General features: G+C 39.0%; 1 protein-coding gene across 1 annotated transcript in view; it reads right to left on the reverse strand.

Moving 5' to 3' along the window:
• Window positions 1–21,577, reverse strand: part of b4galnt1a (beta-1,4-N-acetyl-galactosaminyl transferase 1a) — a 32,335-nt gene that overhangs the window by 5,251 nt on the left and 5,507 nt on the right. The window contains exons 3-9 of the mRNA XM_036591940.1: window positions 19,898–20,068; window positions 18,308–18,414; window positions 16,518–16,555; window positions 15,967–16,144; window positions 13,731–13,817; window positions 13,454–13,641; window positions 4,017–4,157 (exon numbers count right to left, since the gene is read on the reverse strand). Coding sequence (XP_036447833.1) covers window positions 4,017–4,157; window positions 13,454–13,641; window positions 13,731–13,817; window positions 15,967–16,144; window positions 16,518–16,555; window positions 18,308–18,414; window positions 19,898–20,068 — 910 coding nt within the window. The remainder of the gene's footprint in view (window positions 1–4,016; window positions 4,158–13,453; window positions 13,642–13,730; window positions 13,818–15,966; window positions 16,145–16,517; window positions 16,556–18,307; window positions 18,415–19,897; window positions 20,069–21,577) is intronic.

A 21,577-nucleotide genomic window follows, 5' to 3' on the forward strand; every position in this document is an offset into this window, starting at 1 on the left:
AAATGAGTCATTGTTAGCCAACATGCATATATCACTGTTAGCTGTTACCTTACAGACTGTCTAACATAGGCCACCAAATAAAATAACTATCTATTTCGCTGTCTTACCCAACAACAAAAGCATGTTAGCTTGTGCACATTGATCTCAGTTGAGAATGCGGTTTTGAGAGGAAACACTGAAGTAATCCTGGAGTAATACTTCATACCAAAAATCTGTTTTATGCCAAAACTTCATAACAAAAACTATCACAAAACAATGTCTCGGGTATCAAGCAGTGCATTCATAACCAGTTTGTGTAATAACTTAATGGGATGTAGCTTTTCGAGCCATTAAATGCTTCGGACATCTGGTTTCTAGTACTATAATGGTGAACCATTCTGAAAGGCGCATTTCCCACCGAACTACTCTGAATGACTTTGTTTACATCTAAACCATTGATTGAGGAATTTTGCAAAATCTTTGGACTTTAAGATGACAAGTGATTACTAGTCTGCATTAGAATATCACAAAACCTAAACCAAACCATTCATTTCAATTCACAAAACACATTAAATAAATAATAAAAACCACTTTTGCATAACACTGTGCAGAACAATTCTATAGTGTCCAGGAAAACAGTTTTTCAGTTATATTACAGTTTGTTACAGTCAATTCCATCTGAATGCAGAACAAGCTTTCAAACAATGTCAACAATTATAAAAGAGATGCATTAAGGACTTGAGCTCATGTGGCAAACTGAAAAACCAATTCTGGACTGAAACTGAAAAACAAACACAAAAGTAGGCATGTGTGACTTTTTACTCAGTTCTAGTTCCAAAGTTGAATTGAAACTGACAACAAAGAAGCCTCAGATACAGGGCAAAATAGCATCTATGTATATCTATCTATGACCTGAACCAACAAGGTAAGTGTCTTTTAGATAAACAGACAAACGCTAATTGTCTGTTTCTAGTTAATGTTACTAGCCTAGTCTTTCTTTTAGAGTTAATAGATGTAGTAATCTGATGCCAAACGTGATAAATTATTGAACAGTGTTAACGTCAGTATCCCCGCAGTGCTGAGAATAAGCCACCATGATCAGTGGTGGTCCTGTTGGAGTCCTGACCATTAGTGAACATATATTCCATCTTTAACCCCTTAAAAAGCAAGGGCCCAACCAGTCTGCATTGAAGTCCCTATAGTTACTGAATAATAAGTCTTAGTATGTAACAAGCCTGAAATTTTAAGGAGTTAAAAAGGAGTTATTGATGCTTATTTACTAAACAATTCAAAATCAGCTCATAGTGTCAAAAGTGTTTCTCAATCCTGGTCTTGGAGGCCCACTGCACTTGTTTTGTGTATTCCCAACACTCCTGATCTAACTACTCAGCTCATTAACAGCTCATTATTAAGGTGGCTGAGTCAAAGCAAGAAAAGCATTCAAATGTGCAGGGGGCCTTCAGGACCAGGGTTGAGAAACACTGTGTTAAGACATACTCTAAAAAAGAATGACTTCGTTACAAACACTGAACTTCTTGCTAAAGCCTTAGTAGACTAAAATCAGAGATATTAATCTCAGTGTTACAGACCTCTGCTAAAGCCTGAGTAGACCGATAAATCAATATGATTTATAAATCAATAGTTATTCATCTCTAATTACTAAACTCCTTTGAGGGATGATTGAACTGAACAATCTCCTCAGCAGTGAACATGGTTATTCGCAAGTGGTAAACTTGCTATATATATGCCAATGACTGAGAATCACACAGCTTTATTGTTATATTTGCGAGATTTTGTCATTGGCAAATGACGTTTGCTTAGTTTTGAAACAGCACTGGGATTATGGGAACAGCTGCGAACTGAAGGTGATGAGAACCAAAATAAATGTTGAGAATTGTTTATTTAAATAAGTGAATTTTTCATGAAACAAACTGCCAACCAGTAACAGTGAAGAACAGTGGGAATTAAAAAATACAAAAGCAGAGCTTTTCCCACAGACCTTATCCATATGTATTCTAAATATATTCTGAATTTATTGCTTTTTTATTAATTGTAATGGAACACATTACTGAACATGTTTAGGACAGTGTATTCAGTATTCAGCGATCGCTACTTACACGGAGCGTATGAAAATAAGCTTACACAGCATGTAAGCAAATTAGGAACAAATTCCAGTCACGACAAACCTGTTCTAGAAGAGCATGCACTACAGTGGCTTATCAGCAGAAGAAAATTTGCAAATCAAACAAAGAAGCTACGGATGTTCTTGGAACTTTGGACTTTGGAGGCCAGATGTCAGCATAATTGAATGTGCCTGGGGTTACACACACACACTAACACACAAAAAAAAACCCCCACTAGCGTTCTGCTGCTGGCTGGCACCTGATACTCTGGAGGTGTGACTAGGCCTATAACCACAACGGCTCATGGTAGCGCACACTCTACAACAGAGGGACTTGCTTGTGTTTAGCATTGTTAGTAATTAGTGTTTAAGTTGTGTGTATGTGTTTATTGTGTTATGTGAGAAGGTGCGGGATTAGTTAAGGGTTTCGTGTGTGAGGGAGGTCACTGTTGGGGTAAAGCCAGTGGCACATATATTTATATGTGTGTGCACACACATACACACACATATATGCACACACTATATGAACAAAAGTATTGGGACACACCTCTTAAGCACTGAATTCAGGTGCTTCATTCAGTCCCACTGCCACAGAAACCAAGCACAATTCTGTGGAGTGATGCCTCTCTATCTCTCTAACTGATGGACAAATATGGGATGGAGGAGGGATAATGCTATGGGGTTGTTTTTCAGGGGTTGGCCTAGGCCCCTTAGTTCCAGTGAAGGCAAATCTTCATGCTTTAGCCTGCCAAGATATTTTGGACAATTGTGTGATCCCAGCTTTGTGGGAAGAGTTTGGGGAAGACCCTTTTCTGTTTCAGCATTACTGCATCCCAGTGGTCCATAAAGGCATGGCTGGGTGAGTTTGGTGTGGAAGAACTTGACTGGCCCACACAGAGCCCTGATCTCAACCCCATCGAACACCTTTGGGATGAACTAGGAAATTTACACAAAATATGGAAGAAAGTATTGGGACACCAACACATCACAACTACAGGAACTTTTGACATCTCTTTCTAAAGTAAAGAATCCTCCATTCACGCACACAACAGTGCACAATAAACCGAATTAACTCTACTGTTATGTTATACATTACTGAACTACAGCTTGAGTGTGTGCTGTGCTGGAAGCAGTCTGTCACCTGTATTGGAATGACCAGGAAAGCGCCACTGAAACTTCAGAAGACACACACACACACACACACACTTGGGTGTAATGGTACGTGTATTTATACCAAAAAGTCACAGTACAGATGTTATGAGCAAATGATTTGGTCTATAGAGGATTCAGGACTACAGCAATGTCATAACTCCTGACCCCTGATCAGCTGTGAGGCTGAATTTTTGGTGTTTGAACAGTAAGTGAGAGCCAAAGAAGCCAGCTATTTAGGAAAATAATAGGAGATTGGAAATTGAATGAATGAAACGAGACTTTTCCCTATCCAGAGATTGCAATATTTTTCTATACATAGCCTTACAAATTTTTCTGTTTTTTCTCTGCTCCAAAGTAAAAATCACAGCTTAAGCTGAACTTTCACCACACATTAGTTACCGTAGTGACTTTACCCATCAAATGCAAATGACCCATACTACAGGCTGTAACAGCTTCTTCAGTGGGGACCATACGACACTAGATGGAACAAACTGTAACTTGCAGTACTATTTGTTCAAAATAAACAAAAAGAAACCTAGCCTTATGTGTTTGGGGGGTGTTGTCTCTTTTTTCCTGTTGACATGTACTTGTACTGAACCATGATGTCCAAACTGCGACGTGAACTGAACCGTGGCTAGTGTGTACCGTTAAATCCCTTATTTTTTTAAACAACACACACACACACACACACACACACACACACACATATATATATATACATAAACACACACACACTTGGGGTCAGCATGTCAGTGAGTCTCACCAAGTCTAAGGTGGTTCTCTCTAAAACCTCCACCATCTTCTCCAGCCGTGTGTTGGAGCTGAAGATGAAGTCGTCGTCCACCCACAGCACGTACTTTGTGGTCACCTGAGAGATGGCAAGATTACGTCCAGCAAACCAGCCCTGCAATGAGACAAATTACAGCACAGTTGCCAAATCGACTGTAAATCAATAATGAGCAAATCATGGCCAGGGTTGTTCATCGCATTCGAGGGGCAAAAGCTACATAGACCGTTTCGCTGGGTGGAAGGCAAATCACAGTGCAAATGTATTTATGCTGTGTGACCTCTCAACCCATTACCCATTGTTATGGCTATCTTAAGTGTCGTAGCTCAAGTTTCAAAGGGTGACTCTGAAGAATGTTGTTTGTGTGGGTTTTTTTTCTTTAACTATACCACAAATAAATGGTATTGGCTATGCCTAATCTAGGCTAAAGTTGGTAGAATCTATTCTTGCACCTACTTTAAATCGCAGAGTAATAATAAATGCTTTGTACAAAAAATAATATGTTATTCACAGCCGCTCTAAAACTGAAAACACAATCCTTAAATGTGCCAAAGATTTATCAGGAATTATTATAGTGCACCAGGGGGCCTGAAGAGTGACATTTCATTGCAGTGTCACCAGTGGGGCGGGTGGGGGGTGAGGGGTGCTGGAGTGGAAGGCAAGAAACACCCTGGACAGGTCGCCAGTCCATTGCATGGCAGTCACACAGACGTATACAATCACACACACACATTCACACCTAGGGGCAATTTAGTGTGTCCTATTGGCCTTACCGCATGTCTTTGGATTGTAGAAGGAAACCAGAGCACCCAGAGGAAACCCACATAGACATAGGGAGAACGTTCATTCCAATGTTTACAAGTTAATTTGAAGAATGAGAATAAAGACTGCTTCAACTTGATTACTATGACTTATGAATTATTCAGTAATTACTATGACTTGTTCAAAAACTACATTGAATTAATTCAGTAACTGAGTTATCCAGTAAATACTACAAATAATTTAGTAACTACTATAAGTTATTGCTATGAAACAAATGTGCTTTAAAAGTTCTTTAGTTATGAGAGTGGTTGAAATTAAGCACGATACCAGGTCTTATAGAGTGGACCCATTTTTTCCCCCTCATGTTTACTTACATTTTCTTTCGTCAGTCAGTTCAACTGGGAAAGGTGGCAGAACAATCTTACTTGAGGTTGGCAAGACCTCCACAAGCACAGTACTAATACCTTTGCCTTCTTCTTCAAGATCTAAATGAATGCCTGCAGATAACATCACATGAATAATACATGCCCATTTCCAAAAAGTTGGGACACTGTGCAGAATGTAAATAAAAATAGGATGCAATGATATGCAAATCATCATCATCATCATCATCGTCGTCGTTAACCGCTTAGTCCAGATAGGGTCGCGGTAGCAGTTGGGAGAGCAGAGAATCCCAGACGACCCTGTCCCCCGCAACTTCCTCCAGCTCATTCCCGGGGACCCCAAGCCACTCCCAGGCCAACCTGGAGATATAATCCCTCCAGCGCGTCCTAGGACGACCCCGGGGTCTTGTCCTGGTAGGCCATCCTGGTACACCCCCACCGGGAGGCGTCCAGGGGGCATCCGGATCAGATGCCCGAACCACCTCAGCTGGCTCCTCTCAATGCGGAGGAGTAGCGGCTCTACTCCGAGCTCCTCCCGGATGGCCGAGCTCCTCACCCTATCCAATAGAGTGTAGCCCGCCACCCTGCGAAGACAGCTCATTTCCACCGCTTGTATTCGTGACCTCATTATTTCGGTCATTACCCATAGCTCATGACCATAGGTGAGGGTCGGGATGTAGACCAACCGGTAAACAGAGAGCTTCACCTTACGGCTCAGCTCCCTCTTCACCACTACAGTCCGGTACAGCGGCCGCATTACTGCTGCCGCCTGTCCCAGCCTGCGGTCAATCTCACGATCCCTCTTCCCATCACTCGTGAACAAGACCCCAAGATACTTAAACTCCTCCACCTGGGGCAAGTCCTTCCCCCCTACCTGGAGTGGGCATGCCATCCTTTTCCAGGCTATATGCAAATCAAGTAAACCATATTTTTAAAGGAAAATACTACAAAGACAACACATCAGATGTTAAAACTGAGAAATTTGATTGTTTTTTGAAAAATATATGCCCATTTTGAATTTAATGTCAACAACACTTTCCAAAAAAGTTGGGACGGGGGCATGTTTACCACTGTGTTTCATCACTTCTACTTTTAACTACACTCTGTAAGCGTTTAGGAACTGAGGAGACCGACCGCTGTAGATTTAAAAGTGAAATGTTTTCCCGTTCTTTTTGATATATGATTTTAGTTGCTCAACAGTTCGGGGTCTCCTTTGTCGTATTTTCCATTTCATAATGCACCAAATGTTCTCAGTAGGTGACAGATCTGGTTTAGCACCTGGACTCTTTTAATATGGAGCTATGCTGTTGTAATACAGAATGCAGAATGTGGTTTGACATTGTCTTGCTGAAATAATTAAGGCCTTCCCTGAAAAAGACGTGTCTGGATGGCAGCACAGGTTACCAAAACCTATATTTATTGTTCAGCATTAATAGTGCCTTCACAGATGTGCCAGTCACCCATGCCATGTGCACTAATGCCCCACACTGTCTTTTGAACTGTGCACTGATAACAAGCTGAGTGGTCTTTAACCCGGAAGTCACAGTGTCCATGATTTCCAAAAAGAATTTCACATGTTGACTTGTCGGACCACAGAACACTTTTCCACTTCACCTCAGTGCATTTTTGATCGCGAGCCCAGAGAAGGTGGCTGCATTCCTGGATCCTGTTTATATTTGGTTTCTTCTTTGTGTTTTAGAGTTTTAACTTGCATTTGTGGATGCAGTGACAAACTGTGTTCACAGACAGTGGTTTTCAGAAGTGTTCCTGAGCCCATGCAGTGATTTTACTACAGAATCATGTCTGTTTTTAATGCAGTGCCGCCTGAGGGCCCAAAGATCATGGCCAGCAAATACTGGTTTTTGGCCTTTTCCCTTGCATACAGAGATTTCTCCAGAATCTTTTAATGACATTTTGTACTGTAGATGATGAAAAGCAAAAGTTTTTGTTTTTGCTATTTTATGTTGAGAAACTTTATTCTTGAATTGTTGCATTATTTGCTTGTGCAGTATTTTACACAGTGGTGAACCCCTCCTCATCTTTACTTCTGACAGATTCAGTCTCTCTGCTCATTTTATACCCAGTCATGTTACTGACCTGTTGCCAATTAACCACCAGGTGTGCATTACACAACTTCACCAGCATTTTGTTGCCCCCCGTCGCAACCTTTTTGGAACATTTAGTTGGCATCAAATTCAAAATAATTTTCGGAAAACAATTCAATTTCTCAGTTTCAACATTTGAAATGTTAACTTTTTCAATGAAACAAGAAGTGGCTGAAACAAGAAGTAGGCACTACCTATACTCTGATGAAAGATCATTATAGACAGTTTATCTTATGAGAGTTGAAGAAGCTTCTACAGAAGAGAGAAGTCACTGCAGCCACTGTTTAAAGTGAAGGCAGAAGTAGAAATGAAACTGCAGCATGTAAGGCGGTGGCCTTCCTCTTTCCTGAATTTATGAAACAACTTAAGCAATTTTGCACAAGGCATATGAACAGATGTTTACACGTGACACGATTATCTTTTCCAAGCTGCAGTCTGTAAGCACTGCTGCCCGTTGATGTTCATCAAACATAATAAATGACTGTATTTCACTCAATTTTTTTTATTTGCTGACATCAAACTTAGAGAGGAGAGAACGCAAAATAAATATGAATGTTAGAATTCACTCTTTATTCAGACTTTCTAGGAGTGCCTATAATTATGGTACATATAGATTTAAGAAAAATATTCTTTCAATTATTACACTTCAAATTAAGGTCACATTGTTGCTAAAATATTGAAAGCATAAGAAATTAGGAATATTTTTAACAGCTCATTTTGCTCATGATTATCAGGGATGCCAATATTTGTGGAGGGCACAGTATGTGCCTTCTAGATAAATGTGTGTCTTACATTTCCATACCACAACTCCGACCAAATGAGCTAAAACACTTCTTTGGTTTTACAAAACTAAATGAACCAACATCCAACAGAAACATAAGTTACTATTACAGAGCGCAACAGTGTTGTTCTGCTGTGCAATAGGGAGTTGCTGTTAATTTGCATAAGCAAACCGACACGATGTCGGTAAAATGATTTGCATTTGTGTAACTATATCAATTGATCCGTCTGGCATTGTCTGATTCTATGATCATGCATTGCATTGTAGATTATGTTACATGCAAATGGCATGACTACACTAATTGAAAGAGGGCATCCTCAGGGACAACTTCTGGTCACTCACTTGGGTTAGAGAGTGCAATCCAATATCATATCAGTATACTAACAGCAGATCTCTCCAATCCATTTACATACATAGCTGAAGGCAAAAGTTTGTACACTTTTGGTCAAATTATTGCATTGATTTTCTAAATGTATCAATAAGTGTAAAATAAGTACACATCCTTTACAGTAGGGGTGGCCAATCTTATTCACAAAGGGCCGATATGGCTGTATGTTTTTATTCCAGCAGTGCAGGAGAACATATGATCAACTGTTTAAAAGACAGAGACCAACAGATTAAACAAGCAAAATGAGGTGCGCTCCAGCTTGTTTGAAATGAAAACCCCCCGGCTCTACAGGGAACAAACTCAAATATGGCATATTTAATATGGCTTAACATATTGAAAAATCCATACATATAAAGGTCAAACTTTGCACAGACCTCTTTTTATGTTTTTTTCTGATATGTTAAATTCAGCAAATAAACAGCAATTATGCATTAAAATGTGTAGATGTGTGTGTATGTGTGTGTGTGTGTGAGAGGATGTGTTTTTTTTTCTTCACTTACAAAATCAACAAGATGTAATTAGACCAGGGGTCAGCAACCCAAATGTTAAGAAGAGCCATTTTGTCATTTCAACAACAGTGGAAGTAGAATAGTTTCTTGTAAAATGTCTCTCAACGTTTGATTTTTTACGAGGCTGAAGTCAGCTCCTCATTCACCAGCTCCTTATTTGAATTTTCCCGTTCCATCTTAAATGGTGCCTGAGGCGCCAGAATGTAACTGCTGCACCATTTAAGGTGGAACAGGAGAATTCAAACAAGAAGTTGGTATAAAAAGAAGCTGTTTTCAGCTTTACATTTTAGTGTTTGACAATTTCGCATTGCAGATTAAACGCATCAGTAAACCAGCTGGAGTGCTTATGAATGCGAATAAGTCTATTAGTTTTCGATGTTGTTCTTCCCATTAGCTAATAGCTAGGCAAGATTGTCTGCATTGCTGTGGTGACCAGCAGTCTGCATGCCAACCTTCAGGGTTAAAGTGTGAACTAGCAGTTATAAATCAACTCTAGCAGAGCTTTATTTTACTGCAAAGGAGGATTATTTTATCTTTACCTAAAAATCTAATTTGGCTGTGGAGCCGCAACAGGGCAGTAAAAGAGCTGCATGCGGCTCCAGAGACCTATTTTGCTGACTCCTGACTTACACCATAAACTTTTGCACACAACTGTATTCACCTATTCAATCCACAGAAGTTTAGCTCTGTCCAGTGTTTCAGCATGGATGGTCTTATTGAATAAGGCTCAAGATAGGGCAGCCAGTCAGAGAATCCATTTACATATATCAGTCTGAAAGGCACAGTAACAAAAACAGACGATTTAATTGTGAGGGATAAGGAAAGGCTGAAAAATGGTCATGTGAAAAACAAATCATGACTGTTTTTGGTATATAAACCCACACAAATGTCACAAAAGAACCTTATGGGGGAAAAATTGAACACAATGTGATATGAGCTACTTTATACTAGAGTCCACCTCTGGAAGTTTTTACAAGTCTTTGTGTATCCCCACTGCAAGGGCCAAGTGTGACATTTACATTTAATTTAATCTTAATTCTACTTTTACTCATGGCCTGTATGCATGAGGGATGAGTGTGCAAGATAAATTATAACATCCATCAGAGGCCTTCTTAAAAAGTAGCTTTTCCACTTTACTTTAGTGACTTCAACTTATTGCAATATATGTATTTCATAAATACACTTTTTTTCAGATTTATACTGCTTAGTTCTTTTGGCTGTATATACTACAGGGAGATTCACTCGAAAGAGGCCCCGAAATTTTTTTTAGTATTATTTGCATAAAACGCTGTGTTGGAGAGGAGGGAGCTGTACTTGCAACACTCCTTCATGTCTCGCCTTCAGGAGAAACGTTCGTTTATTATCTGCCGGCGTTTGTGTGAATGTTCTTTATTTAACTGTCCTTAAAGTACGCTGCAGTGATTAGCACTAAGCCATTAGCATGCTGTTTATATATTTGTAAATAAGCGGATGATACCGTGACGTTACTGTGCTGCATTTGATCTGTGGCAGGTGTTGAACATTTTATGTGATTTTCATTTTACAGCTACAGACTGCGGGATAAAAAGGGAAAGGCCAGAGGAAAATAACTGGAAACAGAACTTGAGATAATCCACTGGCATAAAGAAGGGAAAGGCCAGAGAAAAATAACTGGAAACAGAACCTAAAGGGGTTTTTTTTTGAATGAGAGGAGAAAATAAAGCTCCACTCTTGCTTTAGATTTGAAAAAAATCTGTTTGTCCATCCTTCCACTGTGAGAAGAAAACACTGAGTGCGTTAACATGCACTCAATAATCTGATAACTGCAGAAAATCAGATTTTGTCAGTAATCCGATCAACACGTTTACATGCACTTGAGTAATCAGATAATAGGAAACTCTGGGTCTACATGAGTCAGGCAATAATCGGATTTCTGCTTTGCAACCAGGCAATAAACTCACAGAAGAAGACATGATGTAAACATAATGTAAAGCTCAAACTTCATACCATGACTTTACCTGAAAACATCGCGGCACTTTACCTGAAAATATGAAGATGAAGAATTATTTTGTGTTTGGTTTCAGCGCCGGACCGACAGTGTTTTGTCGGCAGTGTTTTAGAAATTGGAGTACAAGTTTACATGCGCTGAGAAATCTGATTACTGAGCTAAAATCCAGCTCTCTTTATCGGATTTCTTAATCAGATTTCTAGATTGGAGTATGGTGTTTACATGATTATTTGAATAATCAAATAACTGCAGAAATCCGATTATAATTAAATTATTGAGTGCATTTATACGCACTCACTGTGGGAAAGGATGTGCAGCTGTCTAGAAGGCCCTACTGAGAAAAAGAAATAGACAAAAAAGAAAATTTTCACCAGAACTTGATACCTGAGACGTGAAATAAGGTTTTATGGACTGATGAGTCTAAATTCGTAATCTTGGACTGTGAGAAATGCAACCAACTTCTAAGACTGAACTTCGGAGGTGTGGAAAAACATTTGAAGCAAGTGACCTAAAACAATGAAAACTGTAACAAAGGTAAAGAGTGGGGTCATTTTCTGCAAATATGTTTTCTATTTTTTTCTGTGATGCTAAAAATGAACAACTTGTACTTAATGGCCATTTTGACTGGAAAGTAAATAAATGAAGGGGGGTATGCACAAACTGCAGCTTGGAAAGGATATTCATGTCAGGTGTAAACATCTGTTCATATGCGTGTTTGAAAAACGAAACTCGCACTTTGCAGCAGCAGCAGGCTCTGTGGAGACCGGTCCAGACAACATATGGATGTGATGGGATGCTCCTCATAGGCCAGTAGTGTCCAATCTTATCCACAAAGGACTGGTGTGGCTGCAAGTTTTCATTCCAAACAAGCTGAGGCATCTCTGATTACACTTCTTTATTCAGTTGGTTAAAAAGGTTAAACAGGTGAGCTTCTGCTTTGTTGGAATAAAAACCGGCAGCCACACCAGCCCTTTGCGGATAAGCCTGGACACCCCTGTCATAGGGACACGTCATTTTAAAACAAGGCAATAAATATCTAGTCTCTCAGTCATGGTTTAGTTACAACTCTACTAGCGCAAAATGTAAAGCAATGGACTGACATTGAATATTGATTAAATATTGAATATAAAATGATTAGCTGGACATACTGGACAATATGGATGCACATCTCTCAGTAAATAACAACCATTCAGTCAAGCTATAGTATAAATAGTATTTTATATTTGAAAATGCATTAAAGGAAATCTGAGGGAGCCAGTTTGAATGGGCCTGATGCAGCTGATAATGGTAATAATGGTATTATCTATAAATTCAAACATTGTTTATATCTGTTCTGTACAGGTCTGCTTATTCTTAGACTGACAGATGAGGCAAACTGTTTTACACCCTAGTGCTCCTGTACTGTTTTAGTGGGAGCACTGGGGTGTCAGGTGTGACTATGTGGCAACTGGAAATGGTTTACATGGCTCATGGGTTGGGTAGCACGGCCGCTTTGCAGAATTCTGCTTAGGGCCCCAGGGAGGTCAAGACTGATCCTGATTGTAGCCCAGTAATTAATGTCTTCATTCATAAAAGGGATGCAAACATTATTCTGGAGGTCACATGTTACCAGTTAAACTGAAATACAGAAACCAACCGGGGTGTGTTTTCCAAAGGCGTTGTTGAACAACTACCATAGTTAAAAGACAGAGAGACTATCATTTGGAACAATCTCTCTCCAGAGATACCACAGTGGTTGCATAATGATGTTTTCGGGAAATGTGGTCCTGGTGTGTACTTGCCTTTGCAATCTAAAGCTTGAAAACATGGCTCACTGGGAACCTGGTATTCAAAACATTTATTCTTGTTTACATTTAAAGTGGGGAACTACTCTTCTCTGAGAAAGAAATAGAAAGAAAATCCCAGCAGCCTACCAAGTTGCATGCCTTTTTTGAAAATATGCCAAAACAGTAGAGAGTTTGCGTTTCATGATCTCTTAAATAGAGTATACAGTAAGGAGTAATATATGTGTGAATGGACAAGGAAAATGCAGATTTGTTTACTTGGTCTCCTTTAAGAGATGCGGGAAAGGAACTTCAAACCAGGGCTGCATGATATGGGAAAAAAAAATCTAATTGTGATTACATTATAATTGTGTGATATATTGTGCTCATATTGCCCTGAAATATACACATTGCTGAACCTTTGTTGAGAGGACAGGATTAAAGACTAGCCGGCATTGTTTTTGGTCAATTTTTTTATGTTTGAATTGATTCTTCAAAACACCCACATTTGGAACATGTGGGTTTAAACAGGATGCATGCAAACAATTGAGTTATTAGTTAGAGGGCTTATTTGCATATAAACAGCTGTCTTCCACAGCAGTACTCCAAAGGCTAGGTAATAAATATATTTAAAACAATTAGCACACAATATATCATGTACCCCTACTTTAAAGGTCACAAATCACTTTCTGAGCCGTTTCTCTACTTTATACCAGAGTCCAGTGACACTCCTACCTTTCTGAACGGCATGATGTAATGCTCTATGTAGGGGCCGGTTACAGGCTTAGGTTGCTCGCTGTCATCAGCTATAATTATGGTGACGGTGGGGTAGAACTGCCGAACGCTGTCAATCAAATCTTGAAGCTTGTCGTACCGCAGAAATGTTTTCGTAGCAATGGTGACAAGGGCGCTTATGTTATATTCTAGAAGAGAAGAAAATATAAACAAATTTACAAACTTGTGTTTCAGTTTTGAAACTGTACAGTAATATTTGAGAGCATGTTACCATTACCAGGTCCAGGATCATAAAGCTTGGGAGGGACTTTATGGTGGATTTTAATAGTGAAGGCTGCCTGGAATCCATCTGTGTCAAAATGCACTGGTTGAAAGAAAGATCGACAGCTTAGTCATAGAAACTGCACAGAGAGCAGTGATCATTACATTGATAATCTGCATAATTCACTTGCCTCAACTGGTTGGACATGAATGCGTTACACATAACTGATGTTCTTTGTTCAGAATTGTAGTAAGTGATAATGCAAACTAAATGAAAATTCTTGAAACTGAGATTCAGGACACCTTGCACCAAAATACATAACTGAAAACAGCTGACAAACAAAAACAGTTTGAAATACACTTAGAATAAAACAAACAAACTAAAATTATACTAAGACTCCTCCAAAACTTCTCAGAGATAGTCCTATGCAAAAGTTACATATTCTGTATTTTTTTTTTAATTACATCTTTTCTTGATTTTCTAAGTGACATTAAGTACAAACCCTCTACAGAAAAATACATATCTTACAGTTTTTGATACTTCATTTTCTCTCTGAGGTCCAGGGGCTGTAATACAGAAACTTCTTAAGTCTTAAATCTTATCTAATTTGCTTAGTCACATGACAACTTCAGTTAGGACTGAATTTAGGACAAAATCTATTACAGAACAACAGTTGTTAAGTTCATAATCTTATCCTAACTCCAGATAAAAAAACAGTATTACAGAAACATCCTAACTAGACTAAATTTCCTAGTTTCTGTCCTAACCTTTAGACAAGCCCAGAGTTGTCTTAATTTCAATTTTTACCATCTGTTTCTATTGTTTTGTGCAGTAACAGGCAGCATAACTAGCATAATGACGTTACATTTATATAGACCGAAAATGGTGCTTTGACTTATGAGTTTTTTTTTTCTAACAGCAATTTAAAAACTCTCCACCATCCCCTCTTATTACCATTGTGTGTTAATGTTAATGAAAACTTGTCAGATAAAACATTACAGAGTTTGTGGTGAATAATGAGGAGACAGAGCTGAGTGTGTGTCTGTTTATTAGGAGGAATAACGTTAGCACGCTCGGCTAAAAGCATTTGGGAACGAACTGTGGAATGGCAAGGCACTGATAAACTTCACGAAGTGCTGACACAATGTAGTTTATCAGTCTTTAGTTCTGTTTGACCATTTTTACCTTGGCAACGGCAGCTAACTTTAGCTGTCTGGCTAACTAACTTGATTGTTTTGATTATGTGTTTGTGTTTCAGCTGTGCACCTATATCAGTAGATAACAGGCATGACAGTTGATTGTCGACTTCAACCAAGTAGTTTAAGATTTTCAAACTTAAGACAAGATGCCATGAGATAAGATTCCTAAATTAAGATATTTGCTTCTGTAATATAAATTTGTGAAAACTCATTTTGATCTGTCAGATCTTAAGTTAAGACAAAAACATAAGAAGTTTCTATAATATGGCCCCAGGCTCTTTTTTATCCCTTTTTTTTTAATTTGCCTTTAAAACAGATGATCTCTATACTGACTGGCTGCCCTGAATTGTACCTCATTCAAAAAGCAGCCCTGGCTGAAACACTCCTTTTAACTGTAATGTGAATGGGCAGGGCTAAACTGCAGTCTGAATAAGAGACCATGTATAAATGTGTTTGTTTTCATGACAACACAGAAACAATTCATTCAAAACAGACTATTTTACAGCCTAGTTTCCATATATAGACAGTAAAAGGAACATTTTGAAGTTTTAGCAATGCTTATATACTATATAAAATTCTTATTTCAAAAAAGTGAAGAAAATTACATTTTCCAACGATTTGGGCTCTTTAAATACAATTACTGGTTATTTGCCACATTTATCACATTAGGAAAAACATACCAATCCAAAATAAAGCAAAAAAATGTGGTCTGTGTAAAAGTTATGCCAATATGTTAAACTTTAAATAAAAAAAAAATCTGCATGAAGTTTGCAGAAAAAGCCATATTTAAGCATGCTCTCTGTGTTCACTGGTGTCTGAGTATTGTACACTTTGGGCTAGTAACACTCCACATTTCAGTCATGTAAACACAAAAGCCCCACTTTCCTCACCTGTAGATCACAAAAAAACACAGTGACTGCAAAAGGTGTTCTCATGATGAACTAAACGTATTGGAAAAAAACAGTTTACACAAAACACTGCCCAACCTTTTCCTCGCTTTGCAGAAACCAGTCAAACTTGAATTTTGATGTGAATTTGGATGAAGTTCTAACCTATGTCTGTAGCATCGGGGTGGAAAATTGTGTTGGTGTAAGTAATAAACTGCAGCTGTCTGTTGAGCGCTGACTGCAGGCTGCTGGAGAGGTTCATGTGCATCTCGCCTTCACTCATTCTGACTTCATCCACCATAGTCACTACAGCAAACCTCCCCATACTGGCAGTTAAACTGACCTATAAAATAAACAGCAGCAAAAGCAGCAAACAGAGAAGTGGGGCAGATTTACCATAACTGATATGAAGGCTGGTAAGAAATCCTGTTGATGCAACAGTTGATCAAAGTTCAATCAGATTTAGTCCAATAAAATGTAAACGAAACGAGCATTAAAGAAATATAAATGTTCAACCAGTGAATAACATGAATCCAATTAAACCCAAATTGAATAACAAACTTAATGTTATAATGGACCATAAACATAGATCAACTCCAAACTGAAAAACTAATTACCCCCCAAACCCCCCAAGCTTCTGATTACAATTATTTTCTATTTCCTAATCTCAAGTAAATGTACCAAACATTAAGCATGTGTAATAACGGAATACATACCGAATAAAGGCTTCTAGACGTGTCTTTCAGAGCCAACCCTTAGAAGAAGGACAAAAAAAATACATTATTAAAAGAAAAGAAATGGAAAGAGGTGAATCATGCGAAGTTAAGCTTAGCTGACATTTATTAAATAAAATTATTAGTTAAAGGGGCATTCAAGCCTAAAACTAGCATTTAATATGTTGATTAACAATGTTATCATTTAACATGTTATTTGTCAAGTTATAATATTCTGTAGTGCAGCATTATATTCCTCAACCTTTAACAGAATTCACAATTTGGTGTCCTTTGTGTGACTTTGTCCATTAAATGTTGTCTCACTACAGTCCCCAGCATGCATTATTCAAACATGCAGTACATCCACTGGGGATCCCTAGCCATAAGGAAATTCAGGTTCTTAACAGTCACATTAGAAATCTTGCTTCTTTCTGTACTAGCAAAGAGAAAAAAACACCACACATTTTAAACCATGTACTTTTACTCGAAATACATAATCAAGAGGAAAATCTCATTCTTGAGACCACTGTGGCATTGCTGTTGGAGGCATGTTAGAACAGATGTCACAACGGTTGCATTTTTCATTTTGACTGGGGAGCTTTTACCTTTTACCTATTCCTCCTTCAACACCCTTACATGCATTTAAGCTATTTTAATTTTACCAAGACAAATGAAGCCTTCTCATTCCAGTGAATTCTTACTTTATACGTAGGTAATTTTATAAGTGCTTTACAGACCCCATTATTTGATTAACTCGTTCATTTTCATATTTGAAATGTTACATTTCCTTTGGACTATATGTTCTCTGAGTTTGCCTGAGCACAAATCTGAAGATATGTTCAGGTAGATCAAACAACACAGTTAAAAAAGTGAGTTTTTGTTATTATTTTATATTTTTAGTTCAGTCTTTAGATCAATATGGGACTACTGATTTTAACAAAACAACAGAAAGTTCAAATTTTAAATCACCAAATATGCACTGTATCCAAGGTATGACTCTAAAAGAAAAATGTCCTCACTTTAGACTAGTCAAAACGTGTTCTGTGGCCTTTTTTCCTCTTCATATTTAATTTAGTTGTGAGATATAAATGGGGGCAGCATGGAGGAGGGCGGCATTGGACATGCTAAATTGCCCTTAGGTGTGTGCAAGTGTGTGTGTGTGTGTGTGTGTGTGTGTGTGTGTGTGTGTGTGTGTGTATATGTCTGTGTATCTGCCCTGCGATAGACTGGTGACCTGTCCAGAGTGTTTCCTTCCTTCTGCCCAATGACTGCTGGGATAGGCTCCAGCTCTCCCCACAACCCAGAGGGATAAGCGGCTTAGAAAATGTGTGTGTGTGTGTGTGTGTGTGTGTGTGTGTGATATGAATGGGTGAAAGTGTGTCAGTCATTCCCAGTGGTTTGATGCATTATGGAGAAATTTACAGATCTGGTATAATGGTAAATCTGGAAACTCTTATGAAAGTACATTTGAATTATACATCAAAAGCTTTATCTCAAAACTGTCATAAAACAAGGTCTCCTGCATCAGGCAGCATATTCATAACCATTTCATGTAACAGCTTGTACAGGCATTAAACTCCTATCAGCACCACCATGAACAATTCTGACTGCAGTGATTCAGAAAATGATAAGGGACAATAAGCTACACCTGTTAGCATTCAAAAAGCTAACCTCTGAGTATTTATTGGGCAAGATCAAGGTAGCAGTAGGTGAAATAAACGACTAAACATGTTTAAACAGATTGCTAGTCTTCTTACTTATTAATTGAAAAGCAGTCTTATGAATCTTCTTACCAGGAATCAATATGGACTTCATGGGTCGGACCTCCAAACCCTGAGTGGGGTACTGAAGAGGGCTGTTCGCTTCTGCAACAATAAGCAAGTTTGCTGCTGATTGAGACCTACAAGGTTAAAAGAATAGACATGCAAAGCACAGTGAGCAATATCTATTTATCTAAGAACAAATATTTGAAGGTAATGCTTAATATATCAGTTCAAAAATGCCATCCTGACTCTGGAACAGTGACATTATATGACACTATGTGTCCAAATGTTTAGACACCTGATCATCCAACGTTTCCTTTGAAATCAAGGGTAGTCATTAGAGAGTTTGTCCCCACATTTGTTGCAGTGGCAGCTTTGCTCTTCAGGGAAGGCTTTACTCTAGATGTTGGAACATTGCTGTGAGGATTTTATTGCATTCAGCCACAAGAAAATTAGTGAGGTCAGGTACTGATGTTGGATGATTAGTTCTTGATCTCACTCCAACTTATCACCTGAACTTTAACTCATCCCAACTCATTCCACTGCACCACACCCAGAGCTGGGAGGCTTTATACCTCCTAGATGGTGCTTGGCATTGAGCATTGTGAACGAACAGCTAAATTCACTAATTAGAAGGCTGTCTGGATACTTTTAGACATTTACTGTATGCACTGATTCTTGACACAGATACAGAAACATAATCAGAGAGAATGTTTTGCAACTCTGAACTGTAAAGCACTGCAACACAAATTCAAAAGATAAAGTAGGTGAGACCACCAGTAAACAAGGTTCTACTTTGCATTCTTTTCTAATTAAACACACATTTTTCTAATCAAATGATTATATTAGCAGCATAATTTGACTGAAAATTAAAGCTGTTGAAATATTTACAGGAAATTCAAAATTTCCTATTAATTTACATTTCCTCCTTTAGCTTTAATGACAGCATGCACTCAAGCCAGCATGAGCAACACATTTACGTAAAACCCCTGATGAGATCTGAAAAAAATAACAGCCTTCAACACCACCCCGCACAGTCTGACCTTTTTGTACAAAGGCTTTAACGTAGTCACAAATTTGCTTATGTACGAACAGTGAGCCACAAATAGTACAGACCGAAAGAGAAACAAAAAGGAATAAGTGCCTAAACAGATTTTCATTTTACTTCTCACAACTTTCTGGTGTTTAAATGTTTCAAAATTCAAAAACTTCGTTATCTCATATTTTGTTTAATTGCAAACACAAAAAGCTACATCAAACTTTAGAAATAAATGACCATTTCAGGCGCAAACCCCACTTTCTGGCCATTCTACAATAACAATATTGATTAATTTTGAAATAAAATAAATTCAGCAGCTGTAATGTAGTAAAGTTATAAGTTAATATAATAAGCTCTAAGTTACCGTAATGAGATTTTATTCCAAGTAATGCTGGACAAAATCTAAAGAGAAGCTAGAATCTTCAAATACTGGCTAAAATCAATTGGAAAAAAACAAAAACAAACAAACAAACAAAAAATGTAACCAGTTTCAGACATCAGAAAAATGTGAGAATTCACTCGACCTATGTCAAAGAAATTACAAACATGAACATTTTTTGGTGGAGTGCTTGGCAGTTCACCTCTTCTGGAACTTGCTGTACTCCACCAGCCTCCGCTGCTTTACACCCTCTCGCTTAGAGGCTTCAAAGGCAAACTGTAGCTCCTGAGCAGACACCTGAGGAAATAGCAGGTTGGGCACATTTATGCTGTGCGTGTCTCCTTCACACACACATCCATTTCTGGCAAGGGCCCTGCGAAAAAAAAAGATATTGAACGACAACAGTGCTGTATACAATAACTATAGTACATGGTATATATACATATACACACACACACACACGCATACATACACACACACACCCATCCAAATAATTGAATTCAGGTGTGCCAATCACTTCATGGCCACAGGTGTATAAAACCAAGCACCTACACATGCCAACTACTTCTACAAACATTTGTGAAAGAATGGGTCGCTCTCAGGAGATCAGTGAATTCAAGGGTGGTACCATGATAGGATGCTGCCGGTGCAACATGTCCAGTCAATTTCTTCAGTACTAAATATTCCACGGTCAACTGTCAGTGGTATTATAACAAAGTGGAAGCGGTTGGGAACAGAAGCAACTCAGCCACAAAGTTGTAGGCCACATAAGATGACAGCGCGGGGTCAGCGGACGCTGGGGCGCATAGTGCGCAGAGGTCGCTAACTTTCTCCAGAGTCAATCGCTACAGACCTCCAAACTTCATGGGGCCTTCAGATTAGCTCAAGAACAGCGTAGAGAGCTTCATGGAATGAGTTTCCATGGCCGAGCAGCTGCATCCAAGCCTTACATCACCAAGCGCAATGCAAAGCGTTGAATGCAATGGTGTAAAGCGCCGCCACTGGACTCTAGAGCAGTGGAGACGTGTTCTCTGAGTGATGAATCACACTTCTCTGTCTGGCAATCTGATGGATGACTCTGGGTTTGGCGGTTGCCAGGAGAACGGTACTTGTCTGACTGTATTGTGCCAAGTGTAAAGTTGGGTGGAGGGGGGATTATGGGGTGGGGTTGTTTTTCAGGAGTTGGACTCGGCCCCTTAGTTCCAGTGAAAGGGCCATAGGTCCATAAAGACATTGATGAGCGAGTTTGGTGTGGAAGAACTTGACTGGCCTGCACAGAGTCCTGACCTCAACCCGACAGAACACCTTTGGGATGAATTAGAGCGGAGACTGCGAACCAGGCCTTCTCGTCCAACATCAGTGTCTGACCTCACAAATGTGCTTCCGGAAGAATAGTCAAAAATTCCCATAAACACACTCCTGAACCTTGTGGAAAGTCTTCCCAGAAGAGTTGAAGCTGTTATAGCTGGAAAGGGTGGGCCGACATCATATTAAACCCTATGGATTAAGAATGGGATGTCACTCAAGTTCATATGCGTGTGAAGGCAGACGAGTGAATACTTTTGGCAATATAGTGTATATATGTATTTGTAGCGCACAGTTTGAGTAGCTGTTTTCTGCTGCTGCTCAGTGTTAAATGCAGCAATGTGTTCCAGAGAAACCACATCCTGTTCCTTTTTCTGTGATAAAACAACAAAGCTGACTGACATTTTAGCTGCAGTGGTGCGGTGAGTAGTGCCTCACAGCAAGAAGGGCCTGGGTTCAGCTCCCATCTAGATGACCAGGGTTCTTTCTGTGTGGAGTCTGCATGTTCTCCCTGTGTCTGTGTGGATTTCCTCCCACAGACCAAAGACATGTAGTCAGGCCAACTGGACACTGCCCC

Source organism: Colossoma macropomum, unplaced genomic scaffold (genome assembly GCF_904425465.1).
Source record: "Colossoma macropomum unplaced genomic scaffold, Colossoma_macropomum, whole genome shotgun sequence".
Lineage (NCBI taxonomy): Eukaryota > Metazoa > Chordata > Actinopteri > Characiformes > Serrasalmidae > Colossoma > Colossoma macropomum.